The following is a 26129-nucleotide window of genomic DNA, read 5'->3' as shown; positions in this document are numbered from 1 at the left end:
GAGGCCTCAGAGGGGGATGGAGCAGGGGCAGGGCCTCAGAGAAGGGGCGGGAAGGAAGTGGGGCAAGGGTAGTTGGGTTTGAGGTAGATCTTACATTGCACTTAAATAGAAAAAGTGATCTGTGGTTAAAAAGGTTGGAGGCCACTGCTCTAGACTAAATATGAACCAGGTAATAGAGGTGACTTTCACCATGTTGAGCTTGAAACCTATGCGGGCTAATCCCTCATTGCAACATTCACTTTAAATAAAATAAATAGGGCTACAGAAAACACAGAACACGTTGATCACCATAGTATTAATTACACCCATAGGGTCTAATGTAGTCTAAGAGCATACAGCAAATTGGACTAGACTAGACATGTATTTAATCCTAAAATGGATTGCACCCCGAAACTGACAGCTACTGTTAAACTCCAAAGCAAAGAGCAGGTGATATAAAGAACAACAGTGGGAATGTTTAATTTTGCACTTACCTGTACACATCCTTCCTGCGATCCAAGCCACCCTTTCTGTGCTCACCTGATCCCAGCTGTGTCCCATCGTGTCCTGAGCAGGGAGGTAGAAATGCATTTAAAAAGGTAACTCTGTAAGTGCTGAGAATCCTAGTGGTTACATGGCTGTGGACTCTGCAGTATAAAGCTTAAATAAGCTTTATATGACAGCACCTGCAATGAAGCCTCAGGAGGGGGGCTGCCAGCCTGTGTAACCTGCTGCAGGGTAGGAGGGAGAGAGACAGATAGCCCCCATGGACAGGGGCTGCTCCAACAGGCCGCATCTGTGGGGCAGGAACGGCCCCCTGCCCATGGCAGGCAGGGAGTTGCTCCAGCCCCTACTGGTTAACCAGAACTGGTAAGCCTCCCCCATTAATCTTTCACAGCCCTGGTCCTGAGCATAGACAGTTGGGATGTTGAACATTTTGTCGTTGACACATTTTCCCCACAACGTGGCTTTTTAACAAAAGGGAATTTTTATGACAAAGTTTTCACTTTGGATTTTTCCCTTTTGTCCCCCACTTCCCAGCAGGCCTGGCAGTGATCAAACTTCCACCACAGACCTTACAGGAGCCCGCACCAGGCTTGGTCCAAGTGACATTATGAAGATCAGGACTTGAACAGGGTTCCAAAAAACCCACTAGATAAATTCATGGAGGTTCCGTCCATCAATGGCTATTAGCCAGGATGGACAGAGATGGGGTCCCTAGCCTCTGTGGGTCAGAGGCTGGGAATGGGGGACAAGGGAGGGGTCACGTGATGATTCCCTCTTCTGGTCACTCCCTCTGGGACACCTGGCACTGCCCACAGTGGGCAGACAGGACAGTGGGCTGGATGGACCTTTGGTCTGACCCAGCCTGGCCGTGCTTACGTCCTAATCTTGGCTCGGTCCCTGATTTGCTGTGTGACTTTGAACAAATCCCCCCATTCCTCTACTTTTGCTTCCTCTCTACTCAATGAGACTAAAGAGCAGCCTGGTCTGGTGGCTCTGAATATTCCTGCCTTTCCCCCCATCCAGTGTAGCCCTGGATGTAGCTGTTCAATATTTCCTGATGGCTGATAAGCTAGTGGCCTGTCATGCAACTTGTCGCTGCAGGTAAGGCACGGGGGCTGCTGGGGGCCTGGGCTAATTTGAAAAGGCTGTTAAGGGAACATGTTATTTATCAGCCTATACTATGGTTCACTCTGAGATGGATAACTAGCGGGGTTCATCACTTAGCCGGACTAGCTTCCCCACCCTTGCTGTGCGTACCGACATGGTAAACCCCAATGCGTTGTCAGCCAGGACTAAAGGAGGTGCTGGTTAGCTCCTGTGATTGCCTGTGAAGGCAGGGAAAACAAATGGTCTGGTAGCACTTTACCATTTGTTGTTTTCCTCTGTAACAGACTTAACGGGGCTACCCCCTGGAGCTTGTGAATGCAGGGATGTGCCGCCTTCGTTCAGCAGAGGCCCCCGATTAACAGCAGGGGGCGCTGTGGGTCGAAGAGGAGGCACATTTGCACAGCTGGAATAGCAAGGGGGGCTGCAGGTTGAAATTGATGGGTGTCGGGAGCCCCACGTGGGATGGGGGGGACTGGGGCAGGAGTGGGGGGTCTCAGGGGAGCCCCACGTGGGATGGGGGGACTGGGGCAGGACTGGGGGGTGTCAGGGGAGCCCCACGTGGGATGGAGGAACTGGGGCAGGACTGGGGCGTCTCAGGGGAGCCCCACGTGGGATGGGGGGGACTGGGGCAGGAGTGGGGGGTCTCAGGGGAGCCCCACGTGGGATGGGGGGACTGGGGCAGGACTGGGGGGTGTCAGGGGAGCCCCACGTGGGATGGAGGAACTGGGGCAGGACTGGGGCGTCTCAGGGGAGCCCCACGTGGGATGGGGGGACTGGGGCAGGACTGGGGGGTCTCAGGGGAGCCCCACGTGGGATGGGGGAACTGGGGCAGGACTGGGGCGTCTCAGGGGAGCCCCAGGTGGGATGGGGGGACTGGGGCAGGACTGGGGGGTGTCAGGGGAGCCCCACGTGGGATGGGGGAACTGGGGCAGGACTGGGGCGTCTCAGGGGAGCCCCACGTGGGATGGGGGGACTGGGGCAGGACTGGGGGGTGTCAGGGGAGCCCCACGTGGGATGGGGGAACTGGGGCAGGACTGGGGCGTCTCAGGGGAGCCCCACGTGGGATGGGGGGACTGGGGCAGGACTGGGGGGTCTCAGGGGAGCCCCACGTGGGATGGGGGACTGGGGGGTCTCAGGGGAGCCCCACGTGGGATGGGGGGGTGGACTGTAGCAGGATTGAGGAGTTCCAGGGGATCCCCACGTGGGCTGGGGCAGGATTGGGGGATCTCGGGAGCCCCACGTGGGATGGGGGGGCTGGTGCAGGACTGGGGGGTCCCAGGGGAGCCCCACGTGGGATAGCGAGGGGCTGGGGCAGGACTGGGAGGCCGGGCGCTCGGGGGGCACTGGGAGCAGCGTGCCCTGGCCGGGTGCTGCCCTGCGGCTCCGGGGCTGGGCTGGGCTGGGCCGGGCAGCGCTGCCTCCCTCCCCGGCGTGACATCAGCCCCTCGGGGCGGGGTGCGCGGCGCGAGACAAAAGCGGCCCCAGCGGAGCGGCCACGCAGCGCCCGGAGCCCGGCCCAGCATCAGGTACGTGCCCCGCGCGGGTCTCTGCCCCGGGTCACGCGTGGGCCCCCCCGCCCCTGCGCGGGCAGACCCCGGCCGGCTCCGGACTCGAGACCATCTTAGTCAATGCTGAGTCGGAGAGGAGCTGGCCGGTTTCCTCGTGCTCTGGCCGGGGGGGCCGGCTGTGTTACTGGGGGGCAGATTGGGGACGTGGGGGGCCGGCTGTGTTACTGGGGGGCAGATTGGGGACGTGGGGGGCTGGCTGTGTTACTGGGGGGCAGATTGTGGGGTGGGGGGCTGGCTGTGTTACTGGGGGGCAGATTGTGGGGTGGGGGGCTGGCTGTGTTACTGGGGGGCAGATTGGGGACATGGGGGGCTGGCTGTGTTACTGGGGGGCAGATTGTGGGGTGGGGGGCCGGCTGTGTTACTGGGGGGCAGATTGTGGGGTGGGGGGCTGGCTGTGTTACTGGGGGGCAGATTGTGGGGTGCGGGGCTGGCTGTGTTACTGGGGGGCAGATTGTGGGGTGGGGGGCTGGCTGTGTTACTGGGGGGCAGATTATGGGTGGGGGGCCGGCTGTGTTACTGGGGGGCAGATTGGGGACGTGGAGGGCCGGCTGTGTTACTGGGGGGCAGCTTGTGGGGTGGGGGGCTGGCTGTGTTGCTAGGGGGGCAGATTGGGGACGTGGGGTGCCGGGGGCCGGCTGTGTTACTGCGGGGGTGCAGATTGGGGACGTAGGGGGCTGGCTGTGTTACTGCGGGGGTGCAGATTGGGGACATGGGGGGCTGGCTGTGTTACTGCGGGGGTGCAGATTGTGGGGGTGGGGAGCTGGCTGTGTTACTGCGGGGGTGCAGATTGGGGAGGTGGGGGGCCGGCTGTGTTACTGCGGGGGTGCAGATTGGGGACATGGGGAGCTGGCTGTGTTACTGCAGGGGTGCAGATTGGGGACATGGGGGGCTGGCTGTGTTACTGCGGGGGTGCAGATTGTGGGGGTGGGGAGCTGGCTGTGTTACTGCGGGGGTGCAGATTGTGGGGGTGGGGAGCTGGCTGTGTTACTGCGGGGGTGCAGATTGGGGAGGTGGGGGGCCGGCTGTGTTACTGCGGGGGTGCAGATTGGGGACATGGGGAGCTGGCTGTGTTACTGCGGGGGTGCAGATTGGGGACATGGGGAGCTGGCTGTGTTACTGCGGGGGTGCAGATTGGGGACATGGGGGGCTGGCTGTGTTACTGCGGGGGTGCAGATTGTGGGGGTGGGGAGCTGGCTGTGTTACTGCGGGGATGCAGATTGGGGAGGTGGGGGGCCGGCTGTGTTACTGCGGGGGTGCAGATTGGGGAGGTGGGGGGCCGGCTGTGTTACTGCGGGGATGCAGATTGGGGAGGTGGGGGGCCGGCTGTGTTACTGCGGGGGTGCAGATTGGGGAGGTGGGGGGCCGGCTGTGTTACTGCGGGGGTGCAGATTGTGGGGGTGGGGAGCTGGCTGTGTTACTGCGGGGATGCAGATTGGGGAGGTGGGGGGCCGGCTGTGTTACTGCGGGGGTGCAGATTGGGGAGGTGGGGGGCCGGCTGTGTTACTGCGGGGGTGCAGATTGTGGGGGTGGGGAGCTGGCTGTGTTACTGCGGGGATGCAGATTGGGGAGGTGGGGGGCCGGCTGTGTTACTGCGGGGATGCAGATTGGGGAGGTGGGGGGCCGGCTGTGTTACTGCGGGGGTGCAGATTGTGGGGGTGGGGAGCTGGCTGTGTTACTGCGGGGATGCAGATTGGGGAGGTGGGGGGCCGGCTGTGTTACTGCGGGGATGCAGATTGGGGAGGTGGGGGGCCGGCTGTGTTACTGCGGGGGTGCAGATTGGGGAGGTGGGGGGCCGGCTGTGTTACTGCGGGGATGCAGATTGGGGAGGTGGGGGGCCGGCTGTGTTACTGCGGGGGTGCAGATTGGGGACATGGGGAGCTGGCTGTGTTACTGCGGGGGTGCAGATTGGGGAGGTGGGGGGCCGGCTGTGTTACTGCGGGGATGCAGATTGGGGAGGTGGGGGGCCGGCTGTGTTACTGCGGGGGTGCAGATTGGGGAGGTGGGGGGCCGGCTGTGTTACTGCGGGGGTGCAGATTGTGGGGGTGGGGAGCTGGCTGTGTTACTGCGGGGGTGCAGATTGGGGAGGTGGGGGGCTGGCTGTGTTACTGCGGGGGTGCAGATTGGGGAGGTGGGGGGCCGGCTGTGTTACTGCGGGGGTGCAGATTGGGGGGGTGGGGGGCCGGCTGTGTTACTGCGGGGGTGCAGATTGGGGAGGTGGGGGGCCGGCTGTGTTACTGCGGGGGTGCAGATTGGGGACATGGGGAGCTGGCTGTGTTACTGCGGGGGTGCAGATTGTGGGGGTGGGGAGCTGGCTGTGTTACTGCGGGGGTGCAGATTGGGGAGGTGGGGGGCTGGCTGTGTTACTGCGGGGGTGCAGATTGGGGGGGTGGGGGGCCGGCTGTGTTACTGCGGGGGTGCAGATTGGGGAGGTGGGGGGCCGGCTGTGTTACTGCGGGGGTGCAGATTGGGGACATGGGGGGCTGGCTGTGTTGCTACGTGGGGCTGCGCTGCACGGGGAGGCTGGCACCAAGGGGCACGGGTCTGGCTGAGCAAGGGAGTTACTGAGACCATTTGGTCCCAAGTCCTCAAATGAGGCTGTTCTCCAGGGCGGGGCAACTTTGAGCTGCTCCAGAGCCAGCTGCATCCCTGCTCCCTCCCATGTGCCCTGAATTTGGAGCCACTGCACGTCATGGGGGCTTGCAGGTGCTGACTTCAGAGCTGACTTTCAGGCTGGTGGCCTTCTGCCCTCCATGTCCCAAAGACGGGGGGACGGGACACGTCTAGGAGCAGGGTAGGCTGGGATGCCAGACCTACCCCACCCCCAAAGCTGGAGTGGTTCAGAACTGAGCGTCTCCTCTGGCCTCAGGCTGGTCCAGGACTTTGTTTCCAGCCCAGGTTTTTGAGGATAGCCTGTGCCATCTAAACAGCCCTGCCCTGGCTGCAGACAGCAGCCTGGGGAGCCTGCTAGTCGCTTGTCCAATCCCCAAGCTCTGGTGCTGGCAGGTTCTTGAGTGGTTCAGCCATGGAAGGTAGGATACAGCTGTGGGCCTCAATAGAATCCATTAGCCTCACTGGCTGGCAGGTACAAAGACCCCGCCACACACACACACGTGTGCTGGGGCAACATGTAAGTCCTGTGCGTGGATTTCCATAATGCCAGGGGCTGAGCCGTGCCATGCACTGGGCTGCTCGACCCCTCACACGTCTATCTAGCTGGTCCGTCTGCCACCCAAGGGCCAGGCTGCCAGTGTAGCCACCGCAGCCCCGAACCCTGAGCTCAAGCCTTAGCCCCCAAGTAGGCAGGATGACAGACGCGCACTGCTGTATTGATGGTGAACGTAGCACCCCCGGAAATGAAGGGTCGACGCTGCTGGCTGGAGCTGCGCATGGTGCGGTCTGGTCTGGTGCAAGTTTCCTATGTACGCACGTAGCTCTGTGAACGCACCTCCTGCACCCTAGCTCTGCCAGTGCCCCTCAAGCCTGACCTGGCAGGACCATCCCTTCCCACAGTCCTGTCCATGCCTCGCAGTGCTGATCCCCACTCCCATCCCCAGATCACCTTTCCTTCTCAGACCTGGCCTAGCTCCTAGGAGGGGGTTTTGCTGCACAGCTCCCAGTGCACGTTTACTGAGATCTCCCACGCTCGTTTCACCTGTGGCCAAAATCTGGAAATGTGCTGGATTGTCACACTTCTTGCCAATGCTCTTAGACGCTTTGCTTCTGCCAGTGTGCACTGCACCCTCTGGGATAAAGGCCCAGGCCCGAGCTCTGGTCTCTGTGACTGAGGCATCCTACAATCTTGTTTTCCGAAATATTTTGGGGGGAGATGTGTGAGGCCTGGGTGAAATAGGCCTGGATACAAGGGGTGAGTTTTGAATGGTGAGAGCCATTACCTGTTGGAAGGTGTTAGTAAGGGTCAGGGTGGGCTCTCGGTCACTGGCTGTTTTTTAATGAAGGCTGCATGATTTGCGAAGAGATCCGCTATGGTGGGGTCGTTCTGTGGCTCGTGTGGTAAGGGAGGTCAGATGAGATGGTCCCAGTTGTCCCTTCTTGCCTAGGACTAAGAATCCACGGCCATTTAAACAGGAAAAGCAGGCCGACCTCCTCCTCCTCCTAAGCGAATTTCCTGCCAGGAGGGAAGTAGAAATGCGCCTGCGCTCTGAACCCCGGAAGGGGGGGCAGGGTGTTTATACCTAATGGGGAAACCCAACCTATTGCCTGTGGAGTTCAACATTGTGAGTTTGCAGGAAGGAGAAAACTGCAGCAGAACTTCCCTAGTGTGGGGCGCTCGGAGCCTTTCCCGATCAGGAGTTACAACCCCCGGGAGGGAGGTAAGAACGTCTCTTTCCATTTGGCAGAAGGTTGTGGGGAAGGGAAGCCCTGAGCAGAGATGACTTGTCTCTTTGGTCTGGGTAAAGGTTACGCCCCTATAGACTTGGAGGGTTACATCGTCCGTCGGTGTCAAGCAGCACTCGGTTGTGTCCTGGGAATAACTACAGTTGCACCCGCTCAGGTTTTGGCCCAAAGCAATGAGCTTCAACTTTCTGTTAAAGCAAGAAATCCAGAGAGATGGCTGCACAGATTAAGAGTAGAGCTTGCGGGCGGGGCATTCGCCAGAGCTGGGCAAGGCACAACGGACAGTGACTAGTAGGTGTAAACGTATTTGCTGGAAGTCAGCTCAAAACTTGAGGGTCAAGGGCCAGTGAGCCAACTCCTTGATGAGAAACCCAGCCCTGGGATATGCAGGAGGGCAAAGGTGATTGTAGATACGGTCCCAGGCCCCATCTATCTTTGGTTACTAGATGGCTGGCATTTCAACGTCTTTTTCCCCAGGCAGAGTTTGGGGAGAGGGTGTCTCGGTTTGTGGGCTCCATCTTCCCAGGAACAGCCTGGCGCCTGCAGCTGCTCTGAGCTTGGGAGGGTAGTCCTGAAAAGGTGCCAAAATACTCCTCCCTCTGCCCTCTGGGCATGCTGTTACAGAGATGTGGTACGGGCTGGGTGAGTGGCTTGTCTCCCTACTTGCAAAGGGGAGCTGTTCTCTGGAGGCTTGTACCTCTCCTTGCCAGCTCCCCAGGGTGTCCTAGCATCTGGACCAAATACAGTCTCAGAAGTGGCAGGTCTGCTTCATGATTCCCTCTCTTGGGGGGGCACAGCGGCGCCTTGGAGCTGGCTCTGTTGGGAAAAGGTGCCTGGGATGTGCTCGAATGGCCTGCGTACATAGGGCGGGTCAGAAAAGGAAGGATGGGGGGAAATTCCCTGCCTGACTTTTTGCTGACAAACCGAATAGCTTCTCTTTTCTTGCTGCTTCCCGCCTCTCCAGCGCCTGGACGTTCCCTGGGGGTCGTACATTTCCTACCAACTGTTCACTTAGTGGAAAAGTCCAATGTTTCCATCCAAACCGGGTCTGGGTGGAGCCCCTGAAGCCAGCCCCGTTGTGGAGTGCCTGGGGGTTGGTGCTGTCTCCCGGCTGTAATAGCTCATTCCTCAGGAATTTCACTGCCCTTTAGCTCTAAGGAATGGCCATGTATGGTAACCGGGCTACTGCACTGTGGGCTGGTGTTTGTGCTTGGCTCAGAGACGTGGGCTCATCCCCCTCTGGAAGCAGCAGACTTGGGCCGGTCTCTGGTGTGAATCTCTGCCTGTCACAAAGCCGGTGGTGAATACGGCTCGACGCTGTGGGTTTGGGATGCTCTGCTTGGAAGGCCAAGTGCCTCGAAGTGCTCTGGCAAGCTCCATGCGTGGATCCTGCACTAGCCGGGGGCTGCTGCTGGTCTCTATGGACCCTGCTCATCCTGCCCGCTCTGACTCCCACGCTCACTGCCAGGCCTCTCGCGTGCGCTGCTCTCTGCAGCTATGCCACTTTGGCCTCAGATTGCATCCGTTGTGCTGCCTGCCTGGAGGCCTGATTCTCGTTTCTCCCACCCCAGCCTGACACGCCTGTATCTTCACAGACTCAACCGAGTCCCGCTGATTTGCACGCGTACACGTGAGGCCTGGCCCCGCGGTCTCCTTTGGACCCTCTGCTTTCGCAAAGGTCTTCCTTCCATTGGCAAGTTCCCCCCGGACCGGTCCTCATGCAGGCACTGACACCTGGGCACAGCTGGCATGAAGTGCTGTCAACTCAGAGTGACAGTGTGACCCCTCTCCCATCACCACTTCACAGGCAATCTGGAAGTACGGAGACTTTGGCCCGCCCGGCTAAATGCCAGCAGAACTCTAGGCGCAAAGCACCCCTGAAAATCTAGTGCCATCGGTGAGCCCTCCAAAATCTGTCCCTGTGGCTTTCCTCCAGGGATTGGATGCCTCTTTGCAAAGTGATTCCCCTTGCCTTTCCTGCCCAGCTGTCTAACCTCTCCAGCCCGTTAGTTCTTGCAGCTCCTGCCAATTACTTATCCCCTGCAAAATTCATTCGTGTGCTGTTCTACTTCCTCTTCCAATAATTAGGCAGACTTTAAATCGTACCCCTGTGGTCCCTCTCTAGAGCCCTCTCCCTCAGTTCCAGACTCTAGCCCAAAGTGCGAACACATTCGTTAGGCTAACGTGCATGTGGGGTCCTGCTTCGTGCTCTGCCCAGGAAAACAAGACCTTTGCCTCGAGCTAAATCCTGGAAAGTTTCCATCTCTTCTTTGTCTTGTTTGTCCGTGTTGGCCTGGTGTGGTTACAGCCGTTTGTTCCTTGGAAGCCAGACTTTGTCCACGAACCTATGACCGTGTCATAGGCCTGAAATCTGCCAATTCCTCAAAGCTAAAACCTCTGATGGTGGGTTTGTGAGGTTAGTGCCTCTCTGGAGAGTCCCTGGTGTAAAATTCCCACAGTGCTTTGAGCAGACCTCGGTGCCTTGTGCATTAAAATAAAAATGGACGTCGCGCTGTGCCGGCTCAGCTGATCAAGACGCAGATCGGTTGAGAAGGGAAGTCTTTGTCGACCGCTCCTGTAAACCTCATTCCACGGGGCATAAGGGAGCGATGGACAAAGGCTTCTCCTGTCGACCGATCTGCATCTTGACGGCCGTGCTGTGCCGATGAACAGCTGAGCCAGCACTGCGCGGCGGTCATTTTTATTTTAATGAAGCCAGGGATATTTAAATCCCCACTTCATTGACTATGTCGGGTAGCCTAGTTTACATGCCTCTGTCAGCAGAGGCATGTAGTCTAGATGTACCCCTCGTGTGATTACCATGCAGTGGCACCTAGACCACAGCAACAGTTAAGATCAAGAGACCTCCACAGCACAGGCTGGGAGCCAGCTGGCCTTTAGCTCAGAGGGTAGAGGTCACTTCAGAGGTCACAGGTTCAAATCCACCTGGTGGCTGTTACATAGGCAAAGTGTCAAACCGATTTATTAACTCCTCGAAGAGCCATTCTAGGTGACTTGCAGGTAGCAGGCATAGAGAGCCACGCTGGTTACCTGGGAAACACGACTCTATTTGCAGTCTAAAATCTAACTCCCAGTCAGCCAAATTTGAATCAAATAATCTCGCACCCTAACAGCTGATACACACGGCTTACAGTGCCTCTGTGCATGTGCAGGGACTGGGCCCCTTCCAGCTGAGACCAAACTCCTCCAGTTCAAAGTCTTTGGGGTCCAGCTGTTCTCCCAGGTACTGAGTTGGGGGAGGAGCGAGGCCAATGTAGGACAGTCATGGTCTCTTCTTGTACCTGCTCCCAGTGGCTAGAAAGAGGCTTGTTTCTCTGGGATAGCAGGGCAGGTCTTGATGGGCCATTCATGCCTGGCTGGCCACTGCTGGGTGCTCCTTTGTCCCTGCTGAAAGGCTGGCCCTGGGCATCTCCTTGCGTATTCCAGTAGCAGGTGAGAGCACCAGGCTGAAATGCTACCTCACCAGGCCTATTTGCACAAAGCCACGGGAGAGCGAACAGGAGGGCTCCACTCCTCCAGACAGATTTAAGATGTGGCTACATGTGACTGGGGAAAGGGGCATTGGCCACATGACCTACCTGCTCGAGCTCCGCCCCCTTTGCCTTTGCTCCGCCCCTCCCCATCCTTCTCCACCCGCTCCCCTCTTCTCCTCCCCCCTTCCATGCAATGTGGCCTGGGAGACTGGCGGGGCTGGGCAGGGAGCTGCTCTTGCAGCACATTCCCAGGCAGCACAAAGGCCCCAACTCGCTTTGCTCCCCCTGCCACGTCGCGCCTCTTTGAGCGTGGGGCGGTCCCACCCCTCCCCCACGCAGCATGGCCGGAGGAGCCTTTGCTCTGCGGGTTCCTGCGACGGGCACCCGATAATCCCGTGACTCTCCCTTCCCTCTCCGAACTTTGAGAACACGCTTGGAAGAGCTACAAACCCGTCCTGCTCTTAATTCAGTGGCGGGTGGGTAGAAGTTAGGGTATGCCTTAGAGCAATAGATGATCGCTCATCTGTCAGCTGCATGCGAGGGGGCTGCATGTTCCTCGGGAGCAGCTGGCACGGGGCCCCGTCACATGGGACACTGAGCCGGGCTGGCCAGCCCCCCGATCGGATGTGGTCGTTCCCGTGTCCAGTGACTACACCCATTCACGCTCCTTTCCTCCTACCAGCCCTGATCCCTCTTGCTGCTTTCTGACCCAGCTGAGGGCGGGAGCAGAGCCCCTGGTGCATAGGGGGCATCTGGAGCGTGGGCAGTCGGCCAAGAGCCCAAGGGTGCTGCAGCCCCGCCCGCTCCCCTAGTTCCTGCGCCTATGTGAGTGGCCCCACAACTGTGTGTTTCTGGGAGGGGAACAGGCTGCTCTGCTTACTGGGGAATCGGTTCATACCGTCTTCGCTGCGAAAATCTCGGGGGTGGTCTTGCTGGGAGAAGCCGTGCGACCGCTCTTCGGCCGCGGTCAATGTGTCAGACAACTGGTGTCAAACAAGGCTCGTCCCAGCCCCTCTCTCACAAAGGCTGCTGAAAAACGTTCCGCTGCGTCCCGCGCCTGCTGTAGCAAACCCTGCCAGACAGCCTGACAGTGGCTTTGGTTGCAGCTGCCTCTGGGGTTGAACACAGCATACACCAGAGCACTGCACAACAGCTGTGTGTATCTGTGGGTGGCCTGCAGCTGGCTGGTTACTAGAGATGGAATTTGCCTAGTAGTAGTAGGGGATGGACAGTGGGGTAGGGGGATGACGAGTCGCTCTGTTTCCTCTGAAACCGGGGAGGCTGGTATCGGAAAACGGGGGATGGGCAAATGCTTAGGATCATGCTGCAAGGGTTGGCGAAGCTCTGTTCTAACTACAGAAGCAGTGTTCTCAGAGTCACCCTGGGGCTGCGTCTGGGGCTGGCTGGCAGGCTGCTATTGGCTTTGTCCTCCAGGGAGTCGCTCCACTCCCCCGCAGCCCAGTGAAATTAGATTCTGACAAACAGGCCTTTTAAGGCAATCCAGGGCCCTTGACCAGGCTGAAAGGGAGGGATTTGGCAGCGGCTGGCGGCAGCCGAAAGGAAAATGCACAAAACCCAGCCTGCGGGGCCCTGGGGTGGAGCCGTGAGCCGCAGGCTACTGGAGTTAATCTTCTAAGTGCCTGGAGGCCCTTAGAGCCATGGGGCAGGCCCCCAGCCTGGGGATTTCCCCCTGCAATCCAGGCAGGCCTCTCCAGGCCATTTTGCGTTTGGAGTGTTCAACAGCGAGGCTGAGGAACTGCTCGCGGGGGCATGGCCTAGCTGCAGGCTGATTCTGTGCCCAACTCTCTTCACTGCGCTACCGGGGCGTGAACCTTGCCCTATGCCGGTCCCTGCTCCCGCAGCGCTGGGCTCCACTCTGTCCCACAGGCTACGGCGACACTACAGCCACCTGTGGGGAGGGGCAGAGCTATTATCCCGTTGTACAGACGAGTAAACTGAGGCATAGGGAGACTACAGCTTGCCTTAGATTACATAGGAAGTTAGTTGAAGCAAAATGCAGGACAATGTAGCACTTTAAAGACTAACAAGATGGTTTATTAGATGATGAGCTTTCGTGGGCCAGACCCACTTCCTCAGATCAAATAGTGGAAGAAAGGCAGAGAGTGTGAGGAATAATCCCCATCCCCCTCCTCTAACTTCCCGCAAACCCCCGGACCAAGCTTCCTCGCCGTCATAGCTCTCGTATGAAAACTGGCCGGGGTGGTTAGCCCCTCTGAGCTGCTGGGTGGCGTCAGTCTGGGCAAACGCTTGGGTCCCTCGGGAACTTGCCCTGCTGCGTTCACGGAGGTTGAGCCAAAGAGCACGCGGCTGTGTTCCCGCAGGGGTGCGTGGTCATTGGAGTACTCTCTCTCCCTGACTGTACGGCACCAAGCACACGCTGCCCCCCGGCGCTCTGCCGCCCCATGCCACAGGGCTGGCGGGACGGAGGATGAGATGGGCTTAGCGAGGGCTGTTGGTGCCTGCAATGCACGGAAGCACCAGTGTCGATGATGGATTAAGTCTCATACTGTCCTTGGGCCTGGTTCTGACTGATGACTCAGCACCTCTTACAATTTGGGATTGCAAGTGAAGGACCACAAATCCCTGGTCCCATTCCGACAGCTTCTTGGCACTGAGTTTCCAGGGTAGAGGAGATTGGAGATCCCATAGGAAGTCCCACTTGCCACCCTCTACAGCCAACTGAGGATTTCAGAGCTGGCCTAGGCAGGGCAATTAAATCATTTGTGACATTTGTCAGCTGGGTAGGCGTGTCTCCAGGTGTCTTGGGCTTCCTTGAGTCTCTCTGGGGTTGGATCTAGGCTAGAACTCTTAATGTGCCAGGACCAGGGGGGCCATGTGGGCAGATAATCCGAGGGGGTGGCGTACTCGAATGGGGGTGCAGTTGGGGCGTGGGGAGAACTGCAGAGTCGGGATATATCTGGCCCAGTCGCCGAGGTTGTCTCTTGCCTTTATTTGGGGTCCCACATGCTCAGGGTTTAGCTGATCGCCATATTTGGGGTCGGGAAGGAATTTTCCTCCAGGGTAGATTGGCAGAGACCCTGGAGGTTTTTCGCCTTCCTCTGTAGCATGGGGCACGGGTCACTAGCAGGAGGATTCTCTGCATCTTGGGGTCTTTAAACCATCGTTTGAGGACCCCAAAATCTGAGATATAGGTGAGTAGTGGGTGGGTGAGATTCTGTGGCCTGCATTGTGCAGGGGGTCAGACTAGATGATCATAATGGTCCCTTCTGACCTTAAAGTCTATGAGTCTATGAGATGTAGGACGGCTGTTCCGAGGGGAAGGGAATCTAGTGACATTTTTCAGGTTGGTTGTACAGTCCCCACACCCCAGATAGCCGGACTCCAAGGATTGTTGCCCCAGGCCTGTTGCTTTGGCAGTCTACTCAGAGCTACCCTGTGCAGACTTCCCTCCCACGGTTGTTCCTTTACCCTTTGGTAGGGGTTGTTACTGGTCTCTTTGCTCTGCTGATTCCCGTCATTCCTGCCTGTCCCGGGGCCTGGTTCAGAGAAGGGTCAGTCCTGTCCAGAGGTGATGCCATGGTGATGGGCACCTTACACAGACCTGGGGCCCAGGAGTCTGCATCGGGGTGGGTACTAAATGGCCCATGGACTGGATGGGGTTCGCCAGCGTGAGCTTTATGTACCGGCGCCTCTGCTGGCATGGCGGCTTGAAGCTCCCTTTGGCTGCGGATCGCTGTTCCCAGCCAATGGGAGCCGTGGGAAGTGGCGTGGACAGGGACACAAAGCAGTGGCGGCCTGCCAGGGGCTAACTACACTGATGAACTGCATCCCTGCCACTTATCACCCCGCATAGACTCTCTTTCTCCCCTAAAATCCTTCTGGGCCCAGGGCTCCGAGAAAATCCCTGCACCTCTGGGCAAGCAGCGAGGAGGTGTCTCATTTCGCCAAGTGGGCGAGGTGAAAACCCTTCGTGCGCCCCGTGGAAGTGCTAGGAGGGAGGGCAGGCACCGGAGTCTGGCCTGCTCTTTCCCCGGCCCCTTCTGGGACTGGGGGAGCTGGCTCTAGGCCCAGATGGGGAACGGCTGGGAACACCACTGGGGCAGCCAGCACGTGACCCATGTGCCAACTGCATCCCCCCCGCTGCCTTATTGTGGGGCTTGCGGCTGTGCCCTGGGTTCGCAGGGCCCCAGGCCAGACAGCTCAGGGATGCAAGTGGGAACCTCGCGGGTCAGGGAGAGCAACGTCGGGGTACACGCCCCCCGGGCGGCTCCCGTCTGCGTTGCATGAGGTGGTGCCGCTCATGTGCTCTTGCTTGGGCCCCCACGCTCCTGTTGAGATGGCCCTGGGACGGGTCCGGTAGCGCCGTGCAGCAGCCGCCTGCTCAGTCCTCAGGGAGTGCAGCTGTCTCCCCTCGCTTTCCCCCACAGGATGCCGAACTGGGGCGGCGGGAAGAGATGCGGCGTGTGCCAGAAAGCCGTGTACTTCGCTGAGGAGGTGCAGTGCGAAGGCAACAGCTTCCACAAGTCCTGCTTCCTGTGCCGTGAGTACCGCGCGGGGGCCTGGCCCTCCCGCTTCCATGACAACGCCCGGGCCTGCGTGCGCCTGCCCGCGATGGAAACAGGCCCCCGGATTCCTTCCCCCCCCCTACACACACAGCCTGGCATTTGGCTAATTGCAGCGGGCGGGGAGGAATGCTCCCTCTCTCCTCCGGGCTGGGGGAGGAGCCGTGCGCAGCATCCTGGCCGAGCTAGGGGCTGTCTGAGCAGCGGCTGTCAAACTGGTTTTCTTGTGACCTAGTTGAAGAAAGTTGTTGATGCCACGACCCAATGTAATTTGGTTAGCGTGGGGGGCTGAGGATGGGGTGGGGCTGAGGAGAGGAGCTTTGGGGCGTAGGAGGGGGCTCTGGCTTTGGGGGGGGTCAGGGCTGGCTTACCTCAAGTGGCTCTTGGTCAGAGGTGCAAAGGGGGGCCCCGTAGACCATGCTGTACCCCAGAAGCAGCCGGCAGCAGTTTCCCGGCCAATGGGAGTGCGGAGCTAATGCTAGGGGCAGGGCACAGAGCCCTGTGCGTTCCCCACCGCCACTTAGAGCCAGGCCTGTTGCCATCTGCTTCTGGGGCGCAGCACAGTCTACGGTGCCAGGACAGGCAGGGAGCCTGACCCCGACCCCCAAGCCCGGGAGCGGACGGACAGAACTGGAGCCAGCTCCGGCAGTGGAAAGGCAAGATAACAGGACCCCGAAGATAGGGGGGCTGTCCTGGCATGGCTTAGCATATAGGGTGTTCGCCTGCGGAGCATAGGATGGCGGGTTCTAGTCCCCCGACCCCGACCCCAAGCCCAGGAGCAGACGGACAGGATGGGAGCCGACTGCAGCTCCCTGTCGTTTGAGAGTCAGGGTGTTTTGGGAAAACATCCACCCAGCTCCTGCCCCCTGTGCTTCTCAATGAGACCCTACCCCACCCCCCAAATCATGCAGATGCCTCAGTGCACCATTGCAATGCCAGTGCCAGTGCTGAGTGCACATCTGGGGGCTGCCTAAGGAGGAAGAGGGAAGGGTTTGTGTGGAACTATCCATACAGCTGCCTCCACCTACTGCCCTGCGCTGGGCAGGGAGCAGCTGCTGTGCTGGCTCCCACCTGAGCAGGCATCACCTGTGCCCAGAGAAACGCAGGGCGGGGCCAGGCAGCTGCTTTTTGCTGCTGCCACGTCCTGTCCCAGGAAACAGTAGTTCCCCAGAAATCCTAGCTGGTGGGGGATGGGAGGAGTTGCTATAAGATCCGGCGATTATACAACAGCACGAGATTCCCCGCCCCCCCCCCAGGTTTGCTCCAGTGTCTGCCTCCCCAAACAGGAACTGGGGCACGCCTGTGAGCCTGGTCTGTGCCGCCCCCAAGTGCCAGGCTACAGCTGAACTACAGAGCCCAGCGTGCGAGTGTTTTCTGCACACCACTTTCCGAAGGACGTTGCCTGTGGCCAAGAAGCACTTTTCTGTCTCCCAGCTGCGTCTACGCTGGGGCTGCTGCCAGCAGGGGATTGCTAGCTGGGTGCATGCTTTTCCCCCCATGACCTGGCAGATGACGATGTGCAAGATTTTAGTGTAGATGAACACCCCAATCTCTTATTAAACTGCTCAGCTGGTGGGGATTGGCTGAACTGTGGGAGACCAGCTCTGCACGCCAGCCCCGTTCTGCCGCAGAGAGATGGGGCTGCTATTAACCAGAAGCAAAAATTCCTGACATAACCCTCCCTACAAGGCAAAAATTGTCCTTTCCCTCTCCTGCTCTCCAAGCACAGAGAGCAGCTGCCCAGGAGGAAACGCACCATATTTAGCCATGGGGCCGGGAAGGGCTGAGTTAGGAGCCCATATTTAGGGGAAGAGCGCTGGCCCACGGAGCCACCGCTGCGGCGTCCAGAGGGGAGCGCTCGGCTTGCTGTTTGCATTCTCCAATCCTTGTGTAAGGGCAAGACGTTTTCCGTCTGGCGAGGCGCCAAGCAGGCGGCCGGGCGCCGCTTCCTGATGACATTTAAGGGAGATGGGTGGGGTGGGGATCGAGTCTATGGCAGTCACATGCCTGTGTCTGGCTTTTGCTGGGCTCGCTGCTGTCTCCCTCCGTCGGCCTCTCTGTTCCTTTCCCGCCAGAGGTAGGGACACATCAAAAGGCTGCCCCACCTCTGATCCCGCGCCCCCCAGCCTCCCCACCCCGTCTGGGTTATCTGACCCAGGTCCAGGGCTGGCAGGTCACTGGAGAAGAGTTTGTCTGAGCCAGGGGCGGGGAACCTTTTTGGGTGGGGGAGGGGGCTGCAGCTCCCCAGAAAAATCAGTCGGGGGCCACACAGAAGTGAGAAGCAAAAACGAAAAAAATCCTTTCACTGAGGTGGGCCCTGAGTGAAAAGGTGGAGGATGCGCGCCCCCCATTCCCCGCACACACCGGTGCCTTGGGGGGCCTAGGCTAGTAGATTGGTGTGCTCCAGCCCGGCAGGATGATGGCAGGGGGGCTGGAACGCCGGCATGGGCTCCCCAATGCAGGGGGAGCCCCGAGCCTCAGGGGCCCAACCCAGGCAAGCTGGGGGCCTCATCCAGCCCCCAGGCCTGCGGTTCCCCACCCCTGGTTTAAGCATCCCAGAGTACTGCATGTGATGCCTCTTCTGGGCTAGCGCTAAGTTGCCTCTCTCTTGATTGGCAGGAACACGCTCCAGTCAGGGTTGGCTTGGGGGCTGGACTCTCTCCTGGCCGGCCCACTCTCTGCAGCCCTCCCATAGAATTGAAGGCTAGGTTCAGGTGGGATAGCTGACCCTCCAAGCAGCCTGCCTTGCCTGCCCCATCCCCGGGTAACCCGTAGACCTGTGCAGATCAGGTCTGCAAAGCAATCTGCCGACTTGCCCTTTCTCCTCTGGCAATTAGGGATGTAAAACTCCTTTTAATCAGTGAACCCGTTAAACGTTGGGTTTAAGGGGTTAACTGATTCAGCAGGATCTTGAGTCAGGGAGCACTCCGGGTCCAGCTGGAACATCCTCCAACCCACAAGGCTCCCTCTGCTGGCCAGATGGTTTAAGAAAAAATATCAAACACCCCCCCCCGCTCCCCAAAAAACCCACACACACACACCGGGAAAAAATTCTGTTGATTTAAAAAAAAAAAAAAGGGAGGAGACCAAAGTTGTTGAGCAAAAAAAAAAAAAAGTGGCCCCTTTAAGAAATGGCTTTTTGGCCCTAACAGCTGCTGGCGGCCTCCTGCCATCTTGCCTCCCTGCGCCAGGCCGGACAGCTCCCCTGTGGAACCTGGTAAGCACCTGGAATTTTCACCTCCTGGCTGGGAAAAAATCAGAAGATACTGGACATTATAGGCATCTGGTATTTTCTGAATTTTTTTACCGGACAGGAGGCAAAAATACCGGACTGTCCTGTTCAATGCCAGCCACCTTACTGGCCCCTCCTGGGGCAGGGTGGACCAGTGGGGCTGCTCCCGGGGGCCAGTGACCTGTTATCTGTTAAGCATCACCTGGTAATTACCTCCTGGTAATTCATGTACATTTCACTCCAAACCTCCTGGCTTTTATCTGGCTTCTTTTGAACTCATTCCAGTGTCCCTGTAAGAATGGGTATTGCATGGGGGTTGTGCACTCTCCGCTCTCACGGAGGGGGCGTCTGGGGATTTCCTGACTCTTTGACTTCTGAGACATCCATGTCCTGGGAGGCCTGGTTTTCCTGCGCTCGCTGGTCTGTTCCGGCCGCTCAGAAGCGAGAGCTGAGACAAACTGCTGTCCCGTGGGCCAGGGTGACGCTCCCCTTGCTTCTCCGCAGTGGTCTGTAAGAAGAACCTGGATAGCACCACTGTGGCCGTGCACGGGGAGGAGATCTACTGCAAGTCCTGCTACGGCAAGAAGTACGGCCCCAAAGGCTACGGCTATGGGCAGGGAGCCGGGACCCTGAGCACCGACAAGGGGGAGTCGCTGGGAATCAAACCTGAAGAGTGAGTTGGAGCTTTCATTGTGAAGCTGTAAATGGGAAAGAGGCAGAGGCCAACCCGGGGAGGGGAGGAGGGGGCGCTGGACTGCTCGGCTGCGTCTTTCTATTCCACTCTCCTGACTTCTCGGCACCCTCAGTTTGGCGAGCGGGCTCTTCCCGGCCTTGCCAGCCCCGACCTGTACCCTGGTCCTCCGTCTGGGGCAGTAAGTCCCCCAGCGATGCCGAGCAAAGGGGCACGTGCACCGTGGCCTTGCTGTCGGGAGGGGGCCTCTCTGTAAAATCCCAGAGGCGCTGGAATTGCCTCAGCAGAGCTCATCCTTGTCAGGAAACACCCCAAAGGGACGCAGCCTCCTTGAAGAGCCAGCGCCGCCTGGCTCGGCCCCTAGCTAGGTCCTTCCGAGGGTGGCTGGATGTTCAGGCAGTTTGCTGGTGTAGGCCTGGGCGTGACTCGCGGCGTGTGCCGACATGTGTGCGCTAGCCATGAAGACGTGTGGGCTTGGCTTCAGTGCAGCCTGGGCAAAGCTGCCTGACGCCCTCCCCTGGGCCCGACTCACTTGGGTGTCCCATGGTGATGCCTGCCACACGCCGTCCTCACTACTGTGCTCAGCCTCAAATACGGCTGGTGCGGCTCCGTGTGCATGAGCTGCAGCCACGTTCATGCACATGCGTTACAGGGCAGCCGTTCCGCCGGTCCGAAGTCTCGGGTGGTTCCCCGGCAGCATCCTCGGGCAAGGCGCTTTGCACTTCCTTGGTCTCCCACCCTGATGACGTGCCCATGGCGAGAGGCTGCAGGGCTGACTAACTCCAGCACCTCCTCGTGCGAGCACGCGTTGGGGACCGTGCAGCGCTCGCCTCGTGCTCCTCGCACAGTGGGTCGGGAAATGGGAACTTCAGGGAAACCGCAGCAAGGATGTTGACAAAATATTGCGGGGGAGTCTTGAACTTTCACCCTCATGGAGCCGGCTCCTGCATGCGTCCCCATACCAAACGTTCCCTCTCATTTTTTCCATCCATGGGCAGAATAAATTTTGTTCTGTGCACTGAGTCCTGTGCAGATGCGCACCACCCATGGGAAAACATGCTGCTGGCTATGGGGGCTCTGCTAATCAGCTGGGCGGCACTGGAATGGCTGCAGCAGAGACCTCCTCTCTTGTCTGCGTGTGAAATCCCCCGTCTCTGTCTGCCGCTGCTGGTAACGAATGCAGGTAACACAGATCTGGAAACTAACTCTGTCCCAACCTGGAATCCCACAGGAGCCAGACCCACCGGCCCACCAACAACCCCAATGCCTCCAAGCTGGCCCAGAAGGTGGGCGGAGCCGACGGCTGTCCCCGCTGCGGGCAGGCAGTGTATGCTGCCGAGAAGGTGATCGGCGCCGGGAAGGTAAGGCAGCGGTGCCGTGGCGGTGGGGGGGGAAATGGGAGCGGGGCCGGGGGTTCCTGACTCTGCAAGGGGACAGGGTCCAGGGCCAAGCCCAGATGCTGCCTTGGGCCAGATGTCCAGCACGCACGCCTGGGGCTGAATTTACAGAGCTCAGCTACCGCCCAGTGTGCAGGGAGCTCTCTTGGGAGTCTGGCCCTATGGGTGGCGTTCTCCCCTTAGGCTCCGGAAGGCTGCACCTGGCTTCCACAGCCAGATTCACCCAGGCGCTGCCCCCCTAAGCCCTCTGATACCTCCGTGCCCTCTGATACCTCTCTCCTGGGCTCTGCGGGAGGCAGAGCGAGGAAGGCTCCAAGCCGTCTCTGGGGTCCCCCTTGCCCTGCGCCACGGGGGCTGTGTTCTGAACGTCTCAGCGCTCAGCTGTGATGAGAACTTGTCCGTCCTGGCCAGGAGGAATGGGGGATGGCAGCGGAGGGCAGTCTGCCTGTGCGCTCACTGCAGTGGGTTGGGCCAGCTAGCCCAGGCGGAAAGCCCCACGGAACTGTTTGCGTGTGGACAGGAGGGAGTTTGGGGAAACCCCCCCATAAGAACCCGCTGTGTGAACAGACCTGAGAGTACGCATCTGAGCAGCGTGGCTAGTGGCTCTGTGAACAGCCAAGCAAGCCCCGGGCGCCCCAGCCTGCGGTGTGCAGCGTTCGCTCTGCTGGCAGCATCGGCCTTCGCCGCCATTCCTACCTCTGTGCTTGTTTCTCTGCAAAGGTCCCACGCGGGCCTTTCGAATCCCGTGTCAGCAGCACTTGCTAGTTGCAGCCTAAGGGACTCATCTGCTAGGGATTGCTGCAGCGGCGGGGAGGGGCCTGCTTTTAGGAGTCGGCCTGGTGCCTTTAGCAACAGCTGCCAAGCCCCCCGCTAGACAAATCGTTCCAGGGGCCGCCAGAGCCGTAGGGGGCGCGAATCACCACGGTTTGGCTGGCTTCAGGCTTGCACAGCAGCTGGGTAATATTTGCCGTGGCTCCTTCCAGGGACCAGCCCTAACTTGTGGCAGGCGGGTGGTTTGGAACCCAGGCCAAAGCAGCATGTTCTATGCTCGGTGCAGACCTGGCTACGCGCTGGGTTAGAACAGCCTCTGGAGTCTCCCTCGCCCTGGCTCTGACGAGCCGCTTAGCTCCGATTTGCACGGGTGGACGAGGCGGCTGCTCATGCCCGGCTCTGTCTTCCAAGCCTCTTTCGGCAGGGGCTGGGAACTGGTGTTGGCTGGCCAGGTTGCTGCTGGGGATGCCGGCCTGGTGCTGCGCCACTAGAAACAGCCACACTGGGAGGACCAGGGTATTACAGAGTCACCGCTCGCCTTACCTCCAAGCTTCCTTTTAATGGGCCTGGCTGGTCTGGCCAGGGCTGATCCACTTCGGGCCTCGTGATCGGGGCCTCCGATTGGGGGCTCGTCACTGTCCAACGTCTCCCTCGGCTCTGGGGCTGCTCCCGTGGATGCTGGGCACCTGCTCTGCCTCCCGGGTCCTCTGACCACTCCCCGCTCCTCTCCCCTCAGTCCTGGCACAAGTCCTGCTTCCGGTGCGCCAAGTGCGGCAAAGGCCTGGAATCCACCACGCTGGCTGACAAAGACGGGGAAATCTACTGCAAAGGTGAGCACCCCCCTGCCAGGAGTGCCTGCACCCCAGGGACCGGGGGGGGGGGGAGTCCAGAGCAAGGCGGGGGAGACGCTCCTGCAGGTGTGCATCTTGGAATCTGAGAATCACAGATGTGGAAGGGCCCTCGAGAGGCATCGAGTCCAGTCCCCTGCCCTCATGGCAGGACCCATCTAGACCATCCCCTCAGGGGGGAGCCAGGTTAGTAGCACAAACTAACCAGACATGTAGATTAGATCAGAGGCTTTCAAGCTCGTGATCCCATCTCCATGTCTGGTTAGTTTATAACGTGCTACCAGACCTTTGGGGTTTTTTTTTAGACCAACCCTGATGGGTCTGTCCAACCTGCTCTTACATATCCCCAGGGATGGAGATTCCACTACCCCCTAGGCAACTTATTCCAGTGTTTCACCACCCTGAGGCTATGTCTATGCTGTGCCGGGCTTGTGCCAAAAATATGCAAATGAGGCGAAGCATGGAATATTGCCATGCCTTATTTGCCTAATTAATGCAACTCCATTTTTACACAAGAGGTTTTTCTGCAAAACTCCCCTCTTGCACAAGAGCTGATCTTCCCGAAAAAAATGTGGAAGAATGGCTCTTACGCAAGAGGGGGTTTTGCACAAAAATGGAGCCTCATTAATTATACAAATTATACAGACACTCCAACTGAGGCCTAACCAGCGCAGAGTAGAACGGCAGAATGACTCCTCGTGTCTTGCTCACAACACACCTGTTAATACATCCCAGAATCATGTTGGCTTTTTTTGCAACAGCGTCACACTGTTGACTCCTATTTAGCTTGGGGTCCACTCTGACTTTCTGCTGTACTCCTTCCTAGTCAGTCGCTTCCCATTCTGTATGCGTGAAACTGATTGTTCCTTCCTAAGTGGAGCCCTTTGCATTTGTCCTTATTCAACTTCATCCTATTGACCTCAGGCCATTTCTCCAATTTGTCCAGATCATTTTGAATTATGACCCATCCTCCAAAGCACTTGCAACCCCTCCCAAACTTATCATCCGCAAACTTAGTAAGTGTCCTCTGTGTGCCAATATCTAAATGGTTGATGAAGATATTGAACAGAACCAGTCCCAAAACAGACCCCTGCAAAACCCCACTTGTTCTGCCCTTCCAGCAGGATAGTGAACTGTTAATAATGTTTCTCTGAGAGCGGTTCTCTTCAGGTGGAATGACTCACCGGCCCCAAACCAGCACATGCAATGCGAACAGTTGTAGGTCCTACTCAGATCTTTGGGTAGCTGCCATTGAAATGCAGGTGGTGGGGGCTGCTGTCGGAATGGCCCTAGAGAGAGACACGGTTGTGCCGGGGAGCACGTGGTCCTTTGCAGCTGCTCCCAAAGTGCAGGAACCGGCAGCCAGACTGCCCGCGTGTGTCCGGCCACAGAGTTGGCTCATGTGCGGCACCAGCCCCGTACGGAGGAGCTCGCCCTGCCACTGCCTGGCCTGGGGTCCCCGCCGCTGGGTCTCTAGGGTGGGCGACCGTCCACCGTTCATTGCACCAACTCTCTGTCCTGACAGCCGATGGCCCCGGGAACTTGCCCACGGCTCAGGGGCAGGGAACCTGCGGGGGTGTCCCTGGGGCAGGGCCAGCCTGTGAGGGGGACCGAGGAGAAAGGGGAGAGCTCTTTGGGAGCCTCTCTTGGGTTCGGTTGGGAACTCTTGCCTGCCCCTAGCACTAGAGGTGAGACTCTAACCCGGGGTGAACTTTAAACCCACTCACCCAGCTGCCAACGGCAACTAATAGCAGGCTGGGGCGGGGCTGCAGTGGATAGGGAATCAGGCTGGGAGGAGCCAGGACGCCTGGGGTCTAGTCCCAGCTCTGTGTGATCTTGGGCAGGTTACTGCCCTGTGCCTCAGTTTCCCCCTGTGTGAACTAGTCTCCTTGTGCTTGTCTCTTCACCCTGTGTCTGCCTGCCTGATTTGAACTGTGGGAATGAGCCTAGTTCAGCATGGATCCCACACTGGAAAACCCGTGTCCCCTCCCTTCCCGGCATTGTCCTTACTCCTGGCTTCTCCCCTCCCGCAGGGTGCTACGCGAAGAACTTCGGGCCCAAGGGCTTCGGCTTTGGGCAGGGAGCCGGCGCGCTCGTCCACTCCGAGTGAGGCGTCGGGACGGGCGCCTCCGCCTCTCCCCTGTGGTGCCGAGCGCTTCGCCAACGCTGGGCCGGGCCACACTGACCTTCACATGTGGATCAAGACAGCCCGGTCCTGCTGCCAGTGCCTTTGTCACTACCTGCTAAACTCCTGCTCCTTCTAGCTATCCCGCCGCCCGCCTGCTGCCGCCTTCCTGGCCCAAAGCTCACCCGCCCGATCGGGAATCTCCGCGGCGACAGCTGTGGGCTTTGGCTCAGGAGAGAATGGCCCTAGCACAGGCAAAACGGCCTCCACGCCCGCGCAGAAGACTTTCCGCGCAGCGGGCAGTGTCCCTCCATAGGCCGCGGGCTCCCCCGGGAGAGCTGGGCGCTTCTCTGCAGCCTGGGAGGCGCTGAACGCAGCCATCGGCCGGGACGTGCGAGAAGGGAAACCAGTCTCGCTCCGTCGCAAACGATCAAAGCTGGCAAACGATTGGAGCTTGTGGGCGGGTTGCTGCGGCCGGGGGCCAGCGATCCGGCGGCAGGGGGGAGTGAGAGCCACAGAGGAGGGAAAAGAGACTTGTGTATTTAAATACTCATTGGAGGGACAGGCCCGATGTAAGTCACTGGCCAGCTCCCCAGCGGCGTGCGTTGGCGGCGCTCCATTGATTTCAATGCAGCCATGTTAATTGACACCCTGGCTTTACAGCTAGTCAACTGGTGTGTTTCCACAAGTGGCCACCGACTCGGATTGCCTCGGTTCTGGGGGGCCGGCGGGGTCCTGATCTTTCAGACCCACTGCAGCTCCCACCGACTTCAGACAGGCGCTTGGCACCTCTGAGAATTCAGCCCAAGCTGCCCGGCAGGGTGTTCCTCAGAACCGATGCCCTGCGTCACCGGCCACTTGGAAACACTTGGCCCCGATTTCTCGTTCCGTTACTAACAGCACTGTAGCCGCTTTACCCCAGAGCGCGGGAGCAACCTCCTTCTGCTTTTCACTGCTTATGCCGTTGGTTTGTGGGTGTCAGCTGGAACGCTGAGGTCCGTTTCCTGCTCCTTTCACAGCTGATGTCACCGCGTTTGGGTTGCAAAGTCTGCTGGGCAATGTGTGTAAGTTTGATTGGTTGGTTTTTTTGTTTTCAAGCCACGGCCAGTTTTGCCCTCAGGGACAGCAGAGTGTGAACAAACCCCCCTTCCCCCGAACAGTCTCAGGGGCTGTGGGGCATTAGGTGGGGCTGTGCCTTCCTGGATGCCACCCGATCCCTGGAGCAGAATGGAGAAAGATGCAAAACCTGACCCAGGAACAGACCGTGGGGGCACACAGAGCCTAACACGTCACTAATTCCCTTGGAGTCATTCCCTCCCTTCGGGGTTTTACCTGACCAAAGAGCCCTGCTTGGATTTCTCCTGCGTCCTGAAGCGGAGATGTCCAGGGTCCCACAGGTCTTTCCCGCGCTGCAGGAGACCCAGTAGGCTGCGATATTTCTACTGTCTGTGCCGCGTGCAAGGGTTGCGTCCAAGCGCCACTGTGTATTCAATAAAGCTCTTAGAACGAG

The 26129-nt window shown here is 59.0% G+C and overlaps 1 protein-coding gene across 2 annotated transcripts; it reads left to right on the top strand.

Annotated features, from left to right (window-relative positions):
• Positions 1-2965: 2965 nt before the first annotated feature.
• CSRP1 (cysteine and glycine rich protein 1) lies at positions 2966-26129 on the top strand. 2 transcript variants are annotated; one of them, XM_075910231.2, is made up of 6 exons: positions 2966-3119; positions 15421-15533; positions 19292-19460; positions 20710-20839; positions 22383-22476; positions 24528-26129. In XM_075910231.2, exons 2-6 carry the CDS (start codon positions 15422-15424, stop codon positions 24602-24604), a joined length of 582 nt encoding a protein of 193 aa, XP_075766346.1. In that variant the 5' UTR covers positions 2966-3119; position 15421; the 3' UTR covers positions 24605-26129. The 2 variants fall into 2 exon arrangements, with proteins under 2 accessions (XP_075766346.1, XP_075766347.1); XM_075910232.2 differs by lacking the exon at positions 2966-3119 and adding an exon at positions 7334-7492.

The sequence above is a fragment of the Pelodiscus sinensis genome, chromosome 27 (assembly GCF_052426305.1).
Source record: "Pelodiscus sinensis isolate ZL-2025 chromosome 27, ASM5242630v1, whole genome shotgun sequence".
Taxonomy (NCBI): Eukaryota; Metazoa; Chordata; order Testudines; family Trionychidae; genus Pelodiscus; species Pelodiscus sinensis.
Note: the sequence above shows the minus strand (reverse complement) of the source record. Positions and strands in the feature narration are given on the sequence as shown.

Bases quoted from the DNA above. Each gene is read 5' to 3' on its own strand.
- CSRP1 (XM_075910231.2), top strand. From the start codon at position 15,422: ATGCCGAACTGGGGCGGCGGGAAGAGATGCGGCGTGTGCCAGAAAGCC. The intron at 19,461-20,709 runs GTGAGTTGGAGC...GGAATCCCACAG, and splicing joins CTGGGAATCAAACCTGAAGA to GAGCCAGACCCACCGGCCCA. The intron at 20,840-22,382 runs GTAAGGCAGCGG...CTCTCCCCTCAG, and splicing joins AGGTGATCGGCGCCGGGAAG to TCCTGGCACAAGTCCTGCTT.